Raw genomic sequence first — 17,410 nt, forward strand, 5'->3', positions numbered from 1 at the left:
CGATATCATCTTCGCTACAGTCCTCGTCTAATCATCCATATGTACCGCAGTGTTGCTCTGAAGCGGAGAATGTTTTTGGCAGATGCAAATCTGATAGAAAAGATGCAGAATAATGGAGAGTCATTATAACTAGAGCTTATGATGAAGGTCAACTAGAGCAGACATTTGTAATAGACCGCGATTAATATTTTCTAAGGTATGTAGAGTAGTTGAGCAGGACCTGGGGTAGCAAGAGCCCTGTTCACAGGCGGAGAGAGAACGATTCCCGATTTTCACATCTTCCATCGTTTCTCGTCTTAATCCTCGGCACATGTTGCGGCGAAGTGTATTCGAAATGGCAGTTGAGCCGCGTTCGTGGAGACTCTTAAGTAGCCTCTTAATAAGTCTCGAACCCACCAACCTACCAACTAAGTATAATACTGGCTGGGGTACATATGCGCTAGGTACCATCTCACTCACCTAACGCCCCAGCTAGAACGAGCTGGTCCGCGTCTAAGCAGGAACTCGCTTTGAACAGTCGTCATATCGCAATATCGAGACTTCGAGGACGCGCGATTGAGTTTGGTCTTTGGCGACTTCCACGAGATAGCGTCTAAGAGAAAACCCTTCCCTTGTGACCAAGGCTAGGGTCATCTTTGCGATTTGATACAAATGCTGAAGGCTGGTGAAATTGGTCTAGACTCCCACATCTCGGGATAAACCCATACTGCTGCCCAACGTCTTGAGTTTCGTGGGCCTGAGGAAGTTTGTAGATCCACTAATCGCGAGATGCTGTACTTGCTTACTTACCTACCTCTTCGCCGAAGTCCGATAATCACATGTCAACCATGATCCTAAAGCATATCAGTGGCTAGAAGAGTCAGGGTCTGAGAGGTGGCGGGCTCTGGGGAAAAGTGCCCATAGGCATAAAAGTAGAGTCAGCCGAAAGGGCGATCTCAGAAGATGTTATGATGCGGATCAGGCGTAGAAGCATTGGTATGCCGGGAGGTCTGTTGCAGCACATCAGCATATGCCCCGGCAGTCAGGCTTGCGTTCAGTTATAAAAAAGACCCTGATAACACTGCCATCCGGAGGGGCGGTTCATCACCAACATGCTTGCTCCTAGCCCTCAGCCTATACTGTTTAGCGTCAGAGTTGCGGAGCAACCCACTGAGCCAATGCCATCTTGGAAACGATTGTACAATGATCTTCCGCGGGATGCGTCGTCACACGGAAGTTTGAAGCTCCAGCCGGGTTTCGCTTTCCGGCCATCTGACGCGGCGGACGTCCTTCAGTAAAGATCAGATGGCAGGTTTGACCCGGTTTCCCCGCGTCTGTTTGAACCGACCCTAGCCTGGTCTGTGATTCGTGGGGGTCGGTTCAGACCGAACCAGCCAAAGTCATAAACTCAAAACCGCAAGCACTGATATACATAAGAGAAGTAGAGCGCGTGTGGTATGATATGATGCACTAGTTACCCACCCACAAGCCGAGTGGGCTGGCCTGCTGGCTGGCAGGTAAGGTATGTACATACTGTATGTACAGGCGGCACCATTCCCGCCGCCCGGGTTCTGTTGCTGGTTCTGGCCGAGATGCGGCTGGGGGTTCCGTGCTGACCCGCCCGCACCTACACACCCTGTGGCAGCAACCCTGGTACCGGTCTGATCAATATTCCGGGAAACGTGCTGGCGGTCGTATTATTAGAAAGAATACTTCTATGAAGGAGCATGGGTAAGTGCACAAGAGGTTTGGACTCCTATATTGATATGTACATCAATCAATGCAGGAAATAGAGCTGGATCGTAGCATTCCCTGATTAGGATTCAGCCGTATGTTCAAGTTACCAGCCAGACGGCTTGGTGCATGTGTCATTCAACCGGACCCTGTCCTACAGTAGGTAAAGTCTGGGGCGGTAAACAATTTCTGGCTCCATTGACTTTCTCTGGCTTGAGAAGTTGAGATACACCACAAGCAGGCCACTCATAACTCAATATTTGGACCATTGTTGCACACCAACCACCACATCAATGATTTTCTTATGGCCCTCAAGAAAAGCCTTCCCGCACACGATATCTTTGCAAATATGTAGTCTACCCGCGCCACAAGATAGGCGGGCTTATCAAACGCTGCATTACCTTGAGGACCCCTGGCTGCCTATAGGAGGTAGCTAAGTAGCAGTACCTGTCTCCTCCCAATACGAACTCCCAGCCCAGCCAAGAGATACCCCCACCTGCAAGCGTCTGACCCATGCCTTGCCATCCCATATCACTCGCACCATGTGTACCTTCCCTTCGTGGCTTTCTGGCTGCATGGCACCAGCGATGGCTCCAGGGGACTGGGATATGCCCATCAATCAATGGCCGGGTCTGCTTGCTGCAGCTCGTGGGTTGTACGGCAGCATCATCGTAGGCTTCTCCGTTCTATGAGGACCTGTGCTATGCCTACTTGGGCTCACCATACCGTACAAACTACTACATTACGACATGTACATTGGGCAATGGAACGAGAGATCGATCCAACTGATTGTCTGCTGGCACAGCTGGAGCGATCCAGATGAGGAAGTATTGACCATTGCTTGTTCTTCGCTTGCCGAGCAAGACTAATAATAAAGCAGAGGCCTGGTAAGAATGAAGCATGTCGTCTGTCAGCCGTTTCCCTCCCTTCTCCATCTACTTGCTTTTCTCCATGCACGTCGCCCAAGACTATGTGGTGTCTCTGACTGCATAGGAGGCCCCCAACAACCCGACTTTTCTTGTGTTCTTCTATCCTAATCGGATTCCATCACGCCCATCACGCCGCTTCGCACTATTGGTTCGTCTCGCTGCGCTGTCCTAGCCTGGGATACATAACGCCACCAAGCCATTGTCTTTTCGTGCTTCACAAGCTTGAGACTCATGACCCGCTCTTCTCCCAGGTCTTCTAGAATTTACAAATAAGGAAGACGCTCGCACTGCTCCCTGGAACTCCCAACAGCGATTGCTCCAACCTGTTCGCTCGTTCAACCTCTTCAACTCGAGTCGGTTCGACTCTGGCAGGCAAAGTCACCAACAACAGCCTGGGGCCAAGCATCCATCCCCGCCCGCTCTCCTTGCCAGTCGTTTCCAGTTTGTTCGAGTCCAAAGCATACCTACTTGCTTGCGCATCTATCATCTCCCCTAAGCAAATACCCATCTGCTAGTTGGACACTACGGATGATTGTTATGCTCATCCGCAGTCCGTGGGCCCGCACAGATTTCATCGTTCCTTGTCCTCACGATCTTTCCGAGTGCTCCGCTTGGGTCGTGAAAGGCCGTGGGTTCTATTAAAGTACCTAAGTGAGATACTACTAGTGTACCCGTCGATATCTGGAACCTCCTAGCTTGAGAGCGTATTGTTATTCGACCCGCGGCTATTACAGATATATGGCATCTCGGTCATTTTCCTGTGAACTCTCCTGCCAATTGCATGACTCTTGGGTTACCATCTATTACCCTGCCTGCCACGGTCACTGATCTGGCCAACACTTTATCGCATTATTGCCAGCCTGTACTTGATTTGCCCCAGCCGCAGACCAGTACTCCCTCAGTGTGTCGCTTATACCGATCACGACACAGCCTTGCTTTGGAAGTTCATGTTGGCAGGTCCCCGACTGATTCTACTCGAGAACCAAATTATTGGGTTTGTAAGAAGAGATGTTTTCCATCATCAAGAAAGGACGGCAGCAAGCCAAGGAACACACTACCAAGGTGGCTGAGAAAACCAAGGAGGAAGAGACCAAGAAGCCTTACAAACATGTCCCTACTCATGCGGCCCTCGACGCTATGGCCGGTACGCCTTCGAGTTGGAGAGACGAGGAACGACCAAGGATCCTGGAGGCAAATCGCAGGAGAAGTGCCATGGGAACCAATCTTGTCCAGACACAAGGCTACCCTCGAGATAGCACCTCTATGTCATACCTCTCATATTCGTCTACATACAACTACAGCTACAGCAGCACGCCAGCTATCCGGCCCCACAGCGAGTCGCGGCTTGACTATTACAGCTACCAAAGCAGCCTAAAAGGAAAGGAGCCCGAGTGGACCCCCCCGGGTGGTTCCGGGCGTCGCAGTCCCGATGACCCCATCCGGGAGAGCGAGTGCACTATCCAGCAGAGGTCAGAACGAAATCCAGAACTTAGTCATAACATAGCTAACATGTCTTCTAGGTACTGCTCAAGCCAGCAGTTCTAGTGCCTCAGTTGGCTCTGAAGATGACCTTGAGATGAAATCAGGGAAAGCAGGCGCCAAAGCTAGTTCTCATGTCCCGCCAGCCAGCTCGTTTAGCAGACCCATCCCATCTCGTACCAATTCGTCTGAGAGCGGCAGTCTCCATCACTTGCACCCGGCTCATCAAAGGAAGACATCCGGGTCTGACAGATACTATCCTCCGTCAGCTAGGAGCACCCATTTCACAAAACCACAGCCGATCGATCCACGCACGATCCGCAACGATCCATCGATACCCCCGGTACCATCTCTTCCCGCACTTCATTTCGATCAAACATTTGACCAAACGGCCACGGCTCACTCGGACTCGAAGTCAGCATCGTCGATATCATCATCTTCATCTGCCCATAACTCTGGATCAGTTCGTAACTCCGGATCTACAGCTCCAAGTTCTATTTTTTCAAAAACGAACAAGAACTCGACATCTTCGTTCGCGTCATTACAACAACAAAAACCCACAGATTCTGTTCTCACTATGACCCAATCTCAGCAGGCCGTCCAGACCGAGCCTGTATCATCCGTAGAGACGAGACAACCACGGTCAGAGCAAGTTTCTAGGCCGAGTAGAAGACGATTATCGAAATCCCGTCGACTAAGCGAGACAGGGATTGACACGCACCAATGGGGTCCGGCGTCGCCTTCTCCTGCGAAACCGAGTAACGATCCAGCAGCCACTGCGGTCAAGCCTTTAGGCCCACCGGCCCGGACAGTGTCTGAATACGAAGGCAAAAAGGCGTTCATGCCAAAAATTACGCGCCGACTTAGTAAAAGTCAGCAAGAGACGCCCAGCCCCGAGGTGCCACAGGCGGCCCCGAAGGAGAAGAAACGTTGGGCATTTCTGGGCATGAAGAGAACCCCGACGGCCAGAGCTTGAGTACGAAATACCTGGCTGTTTAACCCGAGCCACCTCCTTCGTCACTATTATTTCATGCACATTGCAATTTATAACCTGTACAAAAGCGTCAAATATCTCTTTGGAGCTGTCGATTCACGACATCCGAGGATATTGTTATACGAAGGATAAACAAAAGGGTGGACCCGTTGCCGCATTATCATTGCCGCCATCTTCATGCCTCAAGGTTGGGCTCGGTGGAGAGATGTTGCGAGGCTATTATCCTGATATTATTTTCTAACCTCGTATAGCATTGGTCTGTTTCAATTCTTGGGTTTGGCACTTCGCATCTAATAGGCACTGCCAATGGTGTTTTGGAAAATCTTCTTGATGGGCATACATAGCCAGTTCATGGTGATTCTTGTGAAAGGGGCCAGGCTTCCTGTCATTTGCTATGGATATTGGGAATACATAGTACGGCTCTGGAATATCAAACCCGGCGGTTTCGAGTTTTCAACATAAAATGTCTTCAAGCCATGCTATCTGTTATCCTATTTGGAGCGCGCCTTCCTACCTGTTCGATCCTGTGGTCACACAGCAGCGCGTACGTACGTCGTACACACTCAAACAGTACTTACTTACATGGATTTACCCCCCGTCGACGCCACCTTCTTTCAAACCGTTATAGAAATAGTATCAGTCCGAACCCGAATTTCCCCCACGGCACCGGGCAATCTGCAGCAGAAGAAAACAGAGCAGAGATAACGGCGAAAGAAAGACATCTGATTTTCGGAGGCTTGCAGGCTCAATCTGACACATACATAATGTCGGCTCTGGCTTCGTCGAACTGTTATCAAGCGCTATGGGGAACTGACATATGACAAGTTATATATGTATATACGTGTTTCATATATATAGTAAGCAGACACATATCCTGGTGTTTTCTCCTCTCTAGCCGTGAAGTGTCATGAATGGTGGTCAGCGAACCTGCGGCATATCCCGCAGTGTTGGGCTAGAGGTTGGAGTGTAAGCATGGTAAGACTTTTGGGGAAAGAAGGAGGTAAGAATGTGTCAGGTGTGGGTGGTGAAGAAGCAAAGAAAAGACGTTATCGGTGTAAGTAGTCGGGCTGTCGGAGTAGGTCATGATCAACCAACCAACTCTGACACGGAGTGCAAACACGTTCGGAAAACAAGTTTGTGGCAGAGATGGAGAGCGAATCAAATCGAAGAGGCGCCCTTTGAGGCTGAGAAAGCATGACCAGTTCCCTCATGATTTCAACGCTGCTGCGTGCTGGCCAACCCACCCGCCCACTACTGCAGGTAACTCCTCCCCGACAGCTCGTATTGATGATGACTTGATGACTTTTGCATGCGAGACATACGTGGACTGGTTTTCGTCTTCTGATACGTAGATAGGGGCAAAGCAGGCAGGCCATTGGATGAACGCGAAAACCTGCAGTCTGAATGAAGCCCCCGGCTCGGGTTGTTACGAGTCGCCGGTCAACGAAAGGTAAGGAACTCGAAGCGACTTTCGCCAAGCCAATTAGCCAACGTACCGGATCTTCCGTTACCAGTTGCTTCCTTTGCTTGCTGTGGTTTATGTCTACATGTGTGATTTTCTCAGCCAGACCTCCCTTGCCCTAGCTATGTATGTAAATACCCACTCAGGTATTCCCACCACTCGAGCGGTCGCGATGTACATAGGTGGATTGTTGGTATGCAACTCCTCGGCCCTATTGATCATGAATCTATCTGCCCTGGGGCCCCAGCCGATGACTAACTGAGTGGCCTGACAAGTTTCTCTCCGCGGGTATCATTGGCTCATGATCTTCCATGTCCCCATTTGGGTTATCACCATAGTAGAAAAAAAGAAGGGGGGGAAAAAGCAAGTACATTAGGTACTAATAGTTGTACCCAAGCACGTTATCAACGCTCCGTCCGGAATGCATCCTCGGGATTTTCGGGTGATTCACCTTCCCGGAGGGGGGGCTGGCGTCCTGGCCGTGGCGATCAACCACCCGCACAAAATCCACAATACCGCACCACATCCAGCTTCTCGTACAGCAATATCAGCAGTGGCTGATTTACAGTACATGTCATTAAAAATAAGGGCTTCACGTCATTGCGGCCGGCCAGCGTCCAACACGGGAATAATCAATGCCCAAGCAGGAAGGAAAACATGACATTTGCTGCACAAATGTCCGATGTCAGGGATAGATACATATGTAGTGGACATGCGGCTGACTGTAGCTTGCATCGATCTATTGGACTCGCGACCGGTCTAACCCTTATTCATAGCAAGCGGCGAGAGTGGCTTTTCGAGACACAGTCGAGTAAGCACCTTTACTTGATGGAGGTGTTGGGTAGTAATTACCTATCTATACGGAATTGCCTGCCCATTCGCGTGCGCCGCAGACCGCACACACACACACACCCTTAGCTGAAAGCCTTTTCGGATTGACAGGCACGCCTACCTAAAAGAGCGATGTCGTCGTAGGCAACGTTCTCGTGCTGTTTGCTGATCGAGTCTCGTGGTTATTTATACCCGGATCGATCCCGAGAAGATGGATGTACTGCTACCTAGGCACATGTACCCAGAACAGATCGACAGACCGGGGTGCCCGTGGGGGCCAGTGCTATGTCATATGCACAGTATCCATATGAATACATAAATATGCATCGTGGTCAGCCGGGGGGCGCGCATGCTGTTCGGAGCTTGATCCCTCCCCACGCATGGCTAGCCGTCTCTTAAGCAGATAACGGGTCTACCGTTTGTGGCTGGCTCTCAACGCGTTCCTCAGCTCCGCTAGCAGCCTCGTGGCGCCGCCTCTCCTACTCCTTTCGGCGTGGAACGGCCGCGGAAAGCAAAGCCTCGCATGCATTAGGTCGAGTCCATCCATAGGGGGCGCTGATCTATAAGGTGATGCCAGCGTGCTTTTCCAATACCCGAGTTAGGACATGACAACCCTCTTTCGGACGAACGTAGCTGCCCAAGCCAACCTCCCTGGAAAGGTGACGGGTCATTATCGTGTACGTGATGCTGTGCCTTCACCTGCCACCTTGGGCGCCGTCAAATCAAATGAGAGATCATAAGGGCAGAGGAACGAACGGCGCCACTCGGTTCGAGAGACAAGGCAGACAATGCAATCAACGCCTTCCTGTAAACTTATCAGCGGTCGACTAGGGCCCTTTCTCTGTATCCTGCTTTTACAAGGGGAAACAGCGTCGTTGGATGGGCTTCAATCTTCGAACGGCTTCCTTTCGGGGATAGTCGTCGCATTGGTGCTTCGTAAGAAGATATACTGCGCCCTCGTGTACTCTGGCTCGGAAATCAAGAGCATGACCTGCCGCATACGAGTCATCTATCCTGCCGCGCTTCCTCCACCGATATTTGCCTTGCAGATAAATCCCCTTAGGTCGACTCATATATCAGAGTCTGGTGCACTTTCGTGTCCTATAAACCGCTCAGATACAAGTTCCTCGCCCCTGTCTCACGCCAGAGCTCAGCGTGGAAAAGTTGGAAACTGGTCATGAAGATCATCCTTCATGAAAATGACTGTTGAGTGAGTGGACAATATGGCCTATGGGCCGAACAGTCGTCAGTTATAACACATCGTTATCAACTTTTCAGATCATTTACCATTGGCGGAAGCGGAGGCTCATAACCGTGGATCGTCTCTACTTACGCGAAACCCCTATTGACGCCAGTTTCCTCTCAGATAATCACCGGGATCATAAAATTGCCGGATCCCTTCCTATTACTTCATTTCCCTTTAAGCACTTGGTCAACACAAAGAGGCCGTACTGCATCGCAATTTCATCGTTATAAACCCCTTCTTCAGAAACTCGTATTGAGTTGGGATTTGTACAACTATGTAAATCATAATACGTGCGTGAATACTGACAAGAATCTATAATGCCACCTGAATCATTCATAGGTCGTGATTGTACATTTCGGATGCGTTCGGATGCTCAATGAATATGGGGCTCGCCGTAATGAGCCCCAGGCCGTGGTAATGGGGATGGATCCATCCCCGAGACCCAAACGTGACAACGTTTTGGTACGTGCTTGTGCAGCACAACTGTCTGCGCGCTCCATTCACTCATCCTTAGGTTTTGTTCCCGGGGCGGCCTGCTGCTGTTGCTTCGCTGCCTTTTCCTCCTCTTCTTTTTGGATGGCGTGCTGGACCTGCCACATGGCGCGCTCAACCTCGACCTCCAGCTCGGGGACGTTCAGTGCTTTGGCGAGCGCCTGCTCGTTGGTCCGTGACAACAGCATGGCCTCCTTTTCCGCGAGGGGCGGCTCGCTCGTTGACGGATGCTGTGTCGACTTCTCCGCGCCTTCACTTGAACGTGGTAGAACGGAGGGATATATCTTGTTCAGGATCGGCGATGGCGTCAACGCCAACAAGTTATTTGACAGCAGGAACTGGATATGCTTTCCTCCGGCCATCGCACGCCAATGCGACCAAGCGCGGTAGACAAGGTAGAAGAAGGGAAGGTTTGGTATCACTATCCACACAGAGCGCATATATTAGTCATCATCGGGACCACCTATATATATATCCGGCCCACCACAGCAAGAGATACTGACCTGGAACGAGGGCAAAGGGTATAGTAATGGGCATGCCGATAAGACACCACATCAAATTCCTCTTGTGTAACGACTCGCGCTCGATGCCTAGCGTCTTGAGGACCCCGGCGGCCTTGTCGGTGGGTATGACGGTGTCGGGGAACACGAGCTCGACCCTGTCTTGGCCCTTGAGCTCCTCGTCGCGGCGGCGGGCGGACAGAGGCGGGACGCTCTTCAGCCCCCATTCCTCGTAGGGGATCCTTCGCAGGGCGTGGTTGCCATAGTCAACGATCTTGCGTTGCCATCCCGACTCTTTCTTTTCCCAGCTTGTCCAGAGGGTGGCGGCGCGGTTTGTAACGCTATCGACTATCGTCTTTTGTTTGGCGGACTGGACATTGAAGCGCTCGCAGTACAGCAAGGTTCGGCGTGTCGATATCGGGAGGAGGTAGAGTCTCATGGTTGTTCCTGGTTTGGTTCGAAGTATATGGCTTAACTGGCAGAAGATAGAGAACCTTCTGCTTCGAGCCGCAGATGGTGGCTATAAGTGGGTGAGCTGCGCTGGGTGACCGCTTTCGTGGCGGCTTATAAAATTTATGGGAAATCCACGTCAATGCAAGCAAGCCTGGTGGATTGACGTAAGAGGGAACCAGCTCGAGCTCGAAACGCACTACGACAGCAGCATTCGGCCAGTAGCAGGCGCACGTTTTTAGTGGGATTGGAAGCTTGTTGGGAGTCCCACTTGATGCCTGCGCCCAGGGGCAGTCATGGCAGTCCAGGCTTCAGGGCATCTCCTGCCGTAGCCTCAGCCTCTGCCACAGGTGAGCTCACGAGTCAGGAAGTTGCAGGAAGAGATGACGAGGCGGAGGAGGAAATGGCCTTCCCATCTCGGGCATCTGAGATTTGCATTTCCACCCAGACCCTCCCCCGTAGTGACGTCGGGCCTTCCCACCGAAAGTCGTTCGAGCTGGCACCCTTGCTCGCTCGTGACTGGACCAGGTCGGCCTGCACAAACAAAATAATCCTTAATCCTTGGACGGATCGCCTCGACTGTGATCTTTCATTCTCATTACCCGTCCAACGCTGCATGCTTATTCTGTGGGCTATTAGGCGCCCGCTTCGACGCAATTGCAAGGCCGCCGCCGACCTCTCTCATTAAACCCATGGTTCATACGGCTTGCTTAGCACGACACTTAACTCCCTCCCTCACTTACTAGGCCGTTCTGTTACCAGCTCTGGTGGCTGAATCCAGTTCTAAAAAAGTCCAATCCCAAGTCCGCTGCCATCTTATCTTTCGTCTCTCGTTTCGTTAACTTTGGTATTTTTCCGTCCACCACTACGACTATTAATCTTAACCATATCGCCTTGTCATTCGTTTTGTTCAATCGACGAAACCCACGCCCCCAAGCCCGACACGACCAACTGCCAATAATGCTCAATTGAAACGAAACATACGATTCTTGGGGAACAACGATGGGATTGCGTCGCTGCGCCACCTCGAGTATTAATCACCCATAACGAGAAGGGGGAAGCATGAGGAGTTGGATATTTCGTGTTCGATGACGACTGCTACCACAACGCCCAAACATCCTCTTCTCCTATCTCGCTGCCACAGCATTGACTACCTAATATTGTTTCGCCCCAACACGCTGTCGCCGTAGCAGCGGCAGCAGTAGTCGTCGCCCCTCGCTGACAACGACGACGACACCATGGTCCCCCCACCGGTCCGATCCGTTCCCCCGTGGGTTGACACGCGAGGACCACCCCCCGGCGTCCGAGTCCCCAGCCCCATCCGCCCGCCGCCGCGGCGCAACACCGAAGGCCCGACGCGCCCGGGACAAGTCCGCCGCGTCTCGCGCGACGGCTACGAGCAATGGGTCGACCCCGAGGACCTGCGCAAGTTCAAGCGCCCCGTCTTCATGCGCAAACGCGCCGACCGCCCGGGCCGCAAATGGGACCACCTCCGCTCCAGCGAGCCCTTCATCATGGGCTCCGGCTACCGCCCGCCCAACGTCGACCCCTACGAGAAGTGGCGCGACTTCATCGGCTCGACGCGACGCTATAACGGCTGCGCCGACCGGCCCGCCCACCTCATCACCCAGGACCAGCTCGAGGCCCAGTACCCGGGCCTGAATAACCCGCTTATCACCAAGATGCCGCCGCCCGCCTCGCAAAGGCGCAAGACTCTGGCCTTCCGCCTCAAGAGGATGATTCTGCTCAGCCCCCTGCTGCCGCCCATCGTCCGCCTCATCGCGCTTAGCATGTCACTCGGCTCCCTGGGCTTGGCGACCGAGCTCCTTCGGCGAGACGAGCTTCTACCGCTCCGGAGCCAGGCTGTCGCCTCCATCGTGATCGACTCCCTGGCCATTCCCTACATCCTTTACATGATGTACGACGAGTTCACCGGGCTGCCGCTGGGTTTGAGGTCCGCCGTCGAAAAGGCATCTCTCACGCTGATTGATGTGCTCTTCATCATCCTCAAAGCCGTCTCCACGGCGCTCGCTCTACAGACTAGAGAGATGCATACTAAGGACATCTCTTGGAATAACTATAGTCCGTATCTAGGACTGCTGGTTTGTGCCGTCGTTGCCTGGATCTTCACTTTCGTCATCATGCTATTCCGGCTTGTCGATCGACTGAAAGGAATTGACTAGCGGCCAAGGCAGGAAAGAAAGACGAATCCAGACGAACGAAAGGGGTGGACGTCTAATCGTAATTTTGGGGTCAGACGAGCTGCTGCATGTGTTTTGGCCGCGTATCAGCTGATCAGACGAGAGACGGAGAGATATAGAAACTTGCTCCTTCAGATCCGACCAAAAAAGGGAGAAAGGGCGGGAAACAGGTCTTAGGTCATACACTATACTATACCACCGGCGTTACTTGCACAGATTTGGCGTATTCGGAGTTTTCCAGTGGGCAAACATAACTGGGCCGGGGAGCATCGGGTGTTCAATGGCTGGCAAAGGGGCCACGCAGCATTGTTATTCTACACGGTAAACTTAAATATATTGCATGCATACATACCTTCCGACGTTTTGGTCTCATGCGTCCCAAAGAATTACGAGCTACCTCTATATGTGACCTACCTACCTACCTTGCCTGGCGACCTTCAAATAGGGGTGGCTCGTATATCCAACATCCAAACATTGAGTTTTGGTGTCTGGGGCAATGCAGACGACATGAGGTGTCCCCATGTACAGAAGACGGCTATGGAAAGTAGATTCTCTATGACTGTATTTATTGGAGAAGTACGAAGCACCACCAAGTTGAGTCCACGAACTCGGTGTTGTGGAAATAATCATTCACTATCACCACGTCAAGACGTATTAACCAGAAATTGGGTTCATTGAGACTGCTATTCATTATGCTCTGCTAGCATGTACGAGAAGTAGGGGCGACACCTTGGGTGCCATTGACTTGCATCTGCTCAGTCAGGTACTGCTCATACCCATGTCTCTCGCTTGTGCCTCAGACCTCATCGGAGCGTCGCTGTTCTGCTCAGGTCTTTCCAGTCGATATGAAGTCTATCTGTAAGTTCTGCCTGTTTTCACCAGCTCGGTGTGTGGCCGTCCGTCGCAAGACCAGCCGGGTCGTCCAATACGCTTGGTGAAACCATCAAACCGCTGCTGATACCAAGAACCTCCGCCCGTAATTCATCGCAAGGGCCACTGGATGCTTCATGCGAGGCGCATGTTGATGGATACTCGTACAATTCGTGCGGGCCAACTTTAGAGTTAGCCTAGAGCGTGTAATCCGTCTATTATAAAAAGAGGGTTTATGCCAGATATCCAAGCTCGTCGTCATCAAGACGCTCGAGGTATTTCCTTGTCGAGTAGAATCTCGATGCACTTCTTGATATCACCAACCTTGGGGACAAAACGTCCCTTGATTTGCGAGATCGTTTCACCCACCAGCACGTTGTGCTTCATCTTCTTTCGTGCCTTCATGATTCGGACAATGGCGGACTACAATCCCATGGTTAATATATTCGGTATAGCATGACAATTGAAACTGTACTCACTTGTAAGACTAGCTTGCGGTCCTCCTCGATCGTCTTGTTGGTCTCAACTTCTTCTTGCTTGGCTTCCGACTTGGTGCCGATGTTAAGGTTAATTCGGATCTTCTTGTTCTTGAAGTCGTAGTTCAGATGGTAGGTCTGGCCAGCGCCCGGCTTCGCGGAGTCGGGCTTCTGAAAGAGGACTTTGGCCTTCACAAGGATACCAAGAGCACCATCGAGAGCATCTGGCGTTAGTTGTGTTATGGATGCAATGTCCTCGTAGCTGTGCACATCTTTCTCGTTGAACAGGAGTAGAATAGCCATCTGGTAGACGCTGACCTGGAATGTATAGGGTGTCTTCTGGCTCTTGCAGTAGCTAGTCTTCACCTCACCCTTGCAAAGTTGCCACAACCAGGTCAGCTTGCGTCCCTCGTGCTTGTTCTTGTAGAATCGAGTGAATCGATCAAGATCTGCTTGAACCTCCGCGGGCGGGTTGAAGGTCGTGTTGGGTGGAGCCAGGGGCCAGAAGCTAGTTCCGAGGATGGAGTACGTCGAATCGAGAGGCTGCTTCTCAAGTTGCAAGCTCTTGGTGTGGTCCTTGAAACCCTGGTTCAGGTCCTTGGAGATCTGCATGTCCTGGAACATACGCTGCAGCTTATTGGTGTACTCAAAACCACATGCCTCCTTCAACTTGCTGATCATGCTAGTCTCAGCGTCGTCAGAGGTAGAGGTGCTGTGGACAAGACGTCTGGCCAACATCCTGGAGTAAAACTTCTGGAAGACGTCCTTATCCTCGATGTACTTGAACACCGTCATGATCTGTGTCAAGACTGCGTCTAGGTCGGACTCTTCGACACCCGTGCCGCTCTTTCGCAGCAATACGTCGGTATATTTGGCGAGAAGTTCCGGTGACCTATTGGAACCCGCCTTGCATATCTCGTTGCGATTGACGAACTCGCGACATGCGTTATCAAGAGATCTGGTGAACTCGGGCTCGTCATTGAAGGCGCGCTTAACCAAACCCTGGTACTGTGTATGCACACCCAGCAGTGCATCGACATAGACTTTGGGCTCCAGCTTCTCAGCATCGGAGGCTACCTTGCTGACGGCCGCTAGACCAGCGTTTCGGACATGAGTCTCGAATTTCTGCCTCAAGGGATCGAGTCCGTCTGGTATTCTGTTGAGAAGGTTGTACATCCGCTTCATGTCATCCTCCCGGTTGTTGTCGAGCAGGATCTGGAATTCGTCCCGGAGGAGAGTCGAGTGATCTGCGATAAGGGCCTTGTTGCAAGCCTTCTTGAGAGGGGTGGCTATATCCTGGTGCAGATACATGCGGACACGCTCTTCCTCCTCATTAAGGCGTGACTCTGCCTTCTTCATGTACTCAACCACGCTATTCTCGGCAACAAACTGGGTGGACTCGGCGGCGTAAAATTCGGAGGTAGCTTCCAAGAAGGGGCGCTCGAAGTGGTATCGGTATACATCGAGGGTAGACTTCGAGCTGTCATGCTCATCAAGGCCTAGAGACACGAAAGAATCGACGACTTGTTTGATCTGACCGTGCTCGATCGTCTCGCCGTTTCTTTGCTTCTCTACCAGCATCAGCACAGCTGACATGACCTTCTCAGACACCTTCTCAAAGAGCTGAGTGCGCCACTGCACTAGATGAAGCGTGTATACGTCGTGTGTGCCTTTTTTGCCCTCGTCCATCTCTCGTTTAACCCAATGACGGTTTAGGTATCGGAACAAGTGGTGGATGTACTTTGCAGCGGTGGTGTATCGATCCCATTCTCGGATATAGAAGGTGAGCAGGGCCTCTTCCGCATGGGCCTTGGACTGCTCTAGAAGGTCGGCCAGGTGATCGTTCAGGTACTCGATTAGTTTCTTGTACAGATCCTCACCCAGAAGATGTGCTTTGTTCTTGTTAGACATGATGTTGGTTCTGGTTGATGGGGAGTTCGTACCTCCTCTATGAGCAGCGCCTGAGCCGGCTTGCGACAAGCCGACAGCCTTTTGCGACGTGCAGAAGTTGTGCACAGCACTGTTGCCTCGTTAGTACCATTCCCCAAAGGTCCGCGCCTGGAGTGTCCTCGACTCACGTGTAGATACCCATGTACTAGATGACGTCAGTCAGCATAGCCCGAGAGAAATTTGGGGGCAGAAGATGGCGACTTACCGTTCCCATGTCCATACCATCTTGTAGGTTGATCATGATCTTGGAGATACCAGCCTGGAGGTACTCCCAGGTCGCAGCGATATCCTCCCGGTTGGGAGCCGGGGGCATCATGACGGTAGCTGCGCGCGACATGATGGCAACGGTTGACCGGCCGAAGCTGTCAGAAGCTGTGGAGTTCGTAGGTGTATCAGGCTCAGCCGAGGAGACCAGAACCCGATGGTGGTACGGTTGTTGAGGTTGGCGATTGTTTCAGACCAGTTTGAACTCTGCTGTACACTAAGTAAGCAATTAGTTGTTGTCGCGGATGCAATAGAAACACAGAATCAGGAAGGCAAGTCCAAGAAGGTTACACAAGAGCGCTAGGCAAGAGGGAAATGGCGGGCAGAAGAAATGTAGGCAGGAAAATGAAGCATGGGCAGAGTTGGTGCCTATAATAGAATGGAGGGGTGTCGCGATGCCTGGAGAGGATGAAAGTGTACTGATGTGGGGACCTTACCTTTGTCGGACTTACGTGAAGGATAAATGAATGACCTGGCAGGCAGTCCTTCTGCTACCTAAAATCAGAGGTACCCGCGCCGACCGACAAGCAAGGTCGCAACAAGTAGGACTTCTGTGGAATGATGAAGAAGGCCTGGGCAGAGCCAAACAAGGCCAAAAAGAGATGCGCGATATGAGTGTTGGTGAATATCGTGACTGTCAAAGGTGGACAAGTTCAAGCTGAGGTGGTGCTTCCGGAGGTAAGAAAGCAGCCGCCTCTTCGATGTTGGTAATCGTCGAGTGGGTGATTGGGAAAAGGCAAGGCAGTCACGAATGTTCAGGATGGTTGACGGTCGATGGTCGGTTCCAGGACCGACTCAGTGCTCAGTGCTCAACTCAAGCCTGGCAACCCCACCTGTAACAGGCACCAGTAGAGTACCAAAGAAGTACCTACTGTGCGCACAGACCATTCAGCTTCAGCCTTGTAACAACCTCATTCAAGCCTACAAGTGCCAACCTACTATCTACGCAACACGCATACAATGAATGCCATGCTCGCCTGACAACAAACTTACTTTTGACTCGAGCCACTAAGAAACTTAGAGAGGTCATTATGACTATGGACTGTGCTCCTGAAGCTTTCAAGTCTTGCATGCCAAAATCAATATCATACTTGGTCCCCCACCAACTTCGTCCTCTTCAATCTGACCCTGTTCTGTTCCCTTTGTAACCCTTTACAGTCGCCTGCGCGTGTCGCCTTCGATCCTGTCCTTCAGCAGCCCCCAGAGTCCAGAGAGCTTAAAGCATATTTGGGAACTGAGGGGTTTCAAATGCTTCGAAGAGTGGACTGCTTTCCAAAGGCAAAAACATCTTGGTGGCTCAGTATACAACCGAGATGCACACTACTCTTGCTATTCACGGTAACCAACTCAACGCCTAGTCTTCTACTGATTATGCGCCGCTGCTTCAACTAGAAATTACCCTCAACTCTCAAACCCATCTATCTAGCCTAGGAGCGTTTGCATTCGGACGTCACCTTGCTTGCGCCCAGAGGCTCGACTGCTGCCACTAGTATGGCATTTGGCTATTTGAAAGGGGGGAGGATCGATTTCAAACTTGTAAAATTAACTTAGCG

General features: G+C 51.7%; 4 protein-coding genes across 4 annotated transcripts; 2 read left to right on the forward strand and 2 right to left on the reverse strand.

Moving 5' to 3' along the window:
* Window positions 1-3,650: 3,650 nt before the first annotated feature.
* PG994_000429 (uncharacterized protein) lies at window positions 3,651-4,187 on the forward strand (the record flags this gene model as incomplete). The annotated part of the gene is made up of 2 exons (XM_066851838.1): window positions 3,651-4,111; window positions 4,163-4,187. 2 exons carry the CDS (start codon window positions 3,651-3,653, stop codon window positions 4,185-4,187), a joined length of 486 nt encoding a protein of 161 aa, XP_066722470.1.
* Window positions 4,188-9,154: 4,967 nt separating this feature from the next.
* On the reverse strand, window positions 9,155-10,085 carry PG994_000430 (uncharacterized protein; the record flags this gene model as incomplete). Its single annotated transcript, XM_066851839.1, has 2 exons — window positions 9,155-9,567; window positions 9,650-10,085. The coding sequence occupies 2 exons, from the start codon at window positions 10,083-10,085 to the stop codon at window positions 9,155-9,157; spliced, it is 849 nt and encodes a 282-aa protein (XP_066722471.1).
* A 1,249-nt stretch (window positions 10,086-11,334) lies between these two features.
* Window positions 11,335-12,279, forward strand: PG994_000431 (uncharacterized protein; the record flags this gene model as incomplete). Its single annotated transcript, XM_066851840.1, has 1 exon — window positions 11,335-12,279. The coding sequence occupies one exon, from the start codon at window positions 11,335-11,337 to the stop codon at window positions 12,277-12,279; it is 945 nt and encodes a 314-aa protein (XP_066722472.1).
* Window positions 12,280-13,428: 1,149 nt separating this feature from the next.
* Window positions 13,429-15,930, reverse strand: PG994_000432 (Cullin family protein; the record flags this gene model as incomplete). Its single annotated transcript, XM_066851841.1, has 5 exons — window positions 13,429-13,590; window positions 13,647-15,535; window positions 15,587-15,663; window positions 15,722-15,738; window positions 15,799-15,930. The coding sequence occupies 5 exons, from the start codon at window positions 15,928-15,930 to the stop codon at window positions 13,429-13,431; spliced, it is 2,277 nt and encodes a 758-aa protein (XP_066722473.1).
* Between the last annotated feature and the right edge of the window lie 1,480 nt (window positions 15,931-17,410).

The sequence above is a fragment of the Apiospora phragmitis genome (assembly GCF_038363925.1).
Source record: "Apiospora phragmitis strain CBS 135458 chromosome Unknown utg000001l:1.0-2902119.0:1.0-2906034.0, whole genome shotgun sequence".
Lineage (NCBI taxonomy): Eukaryota > Fungi > Ascomycota > Sordariomycetes > Amphisphaeriales > Apiosporaceae > Apiospora > Apiospora phragmitis.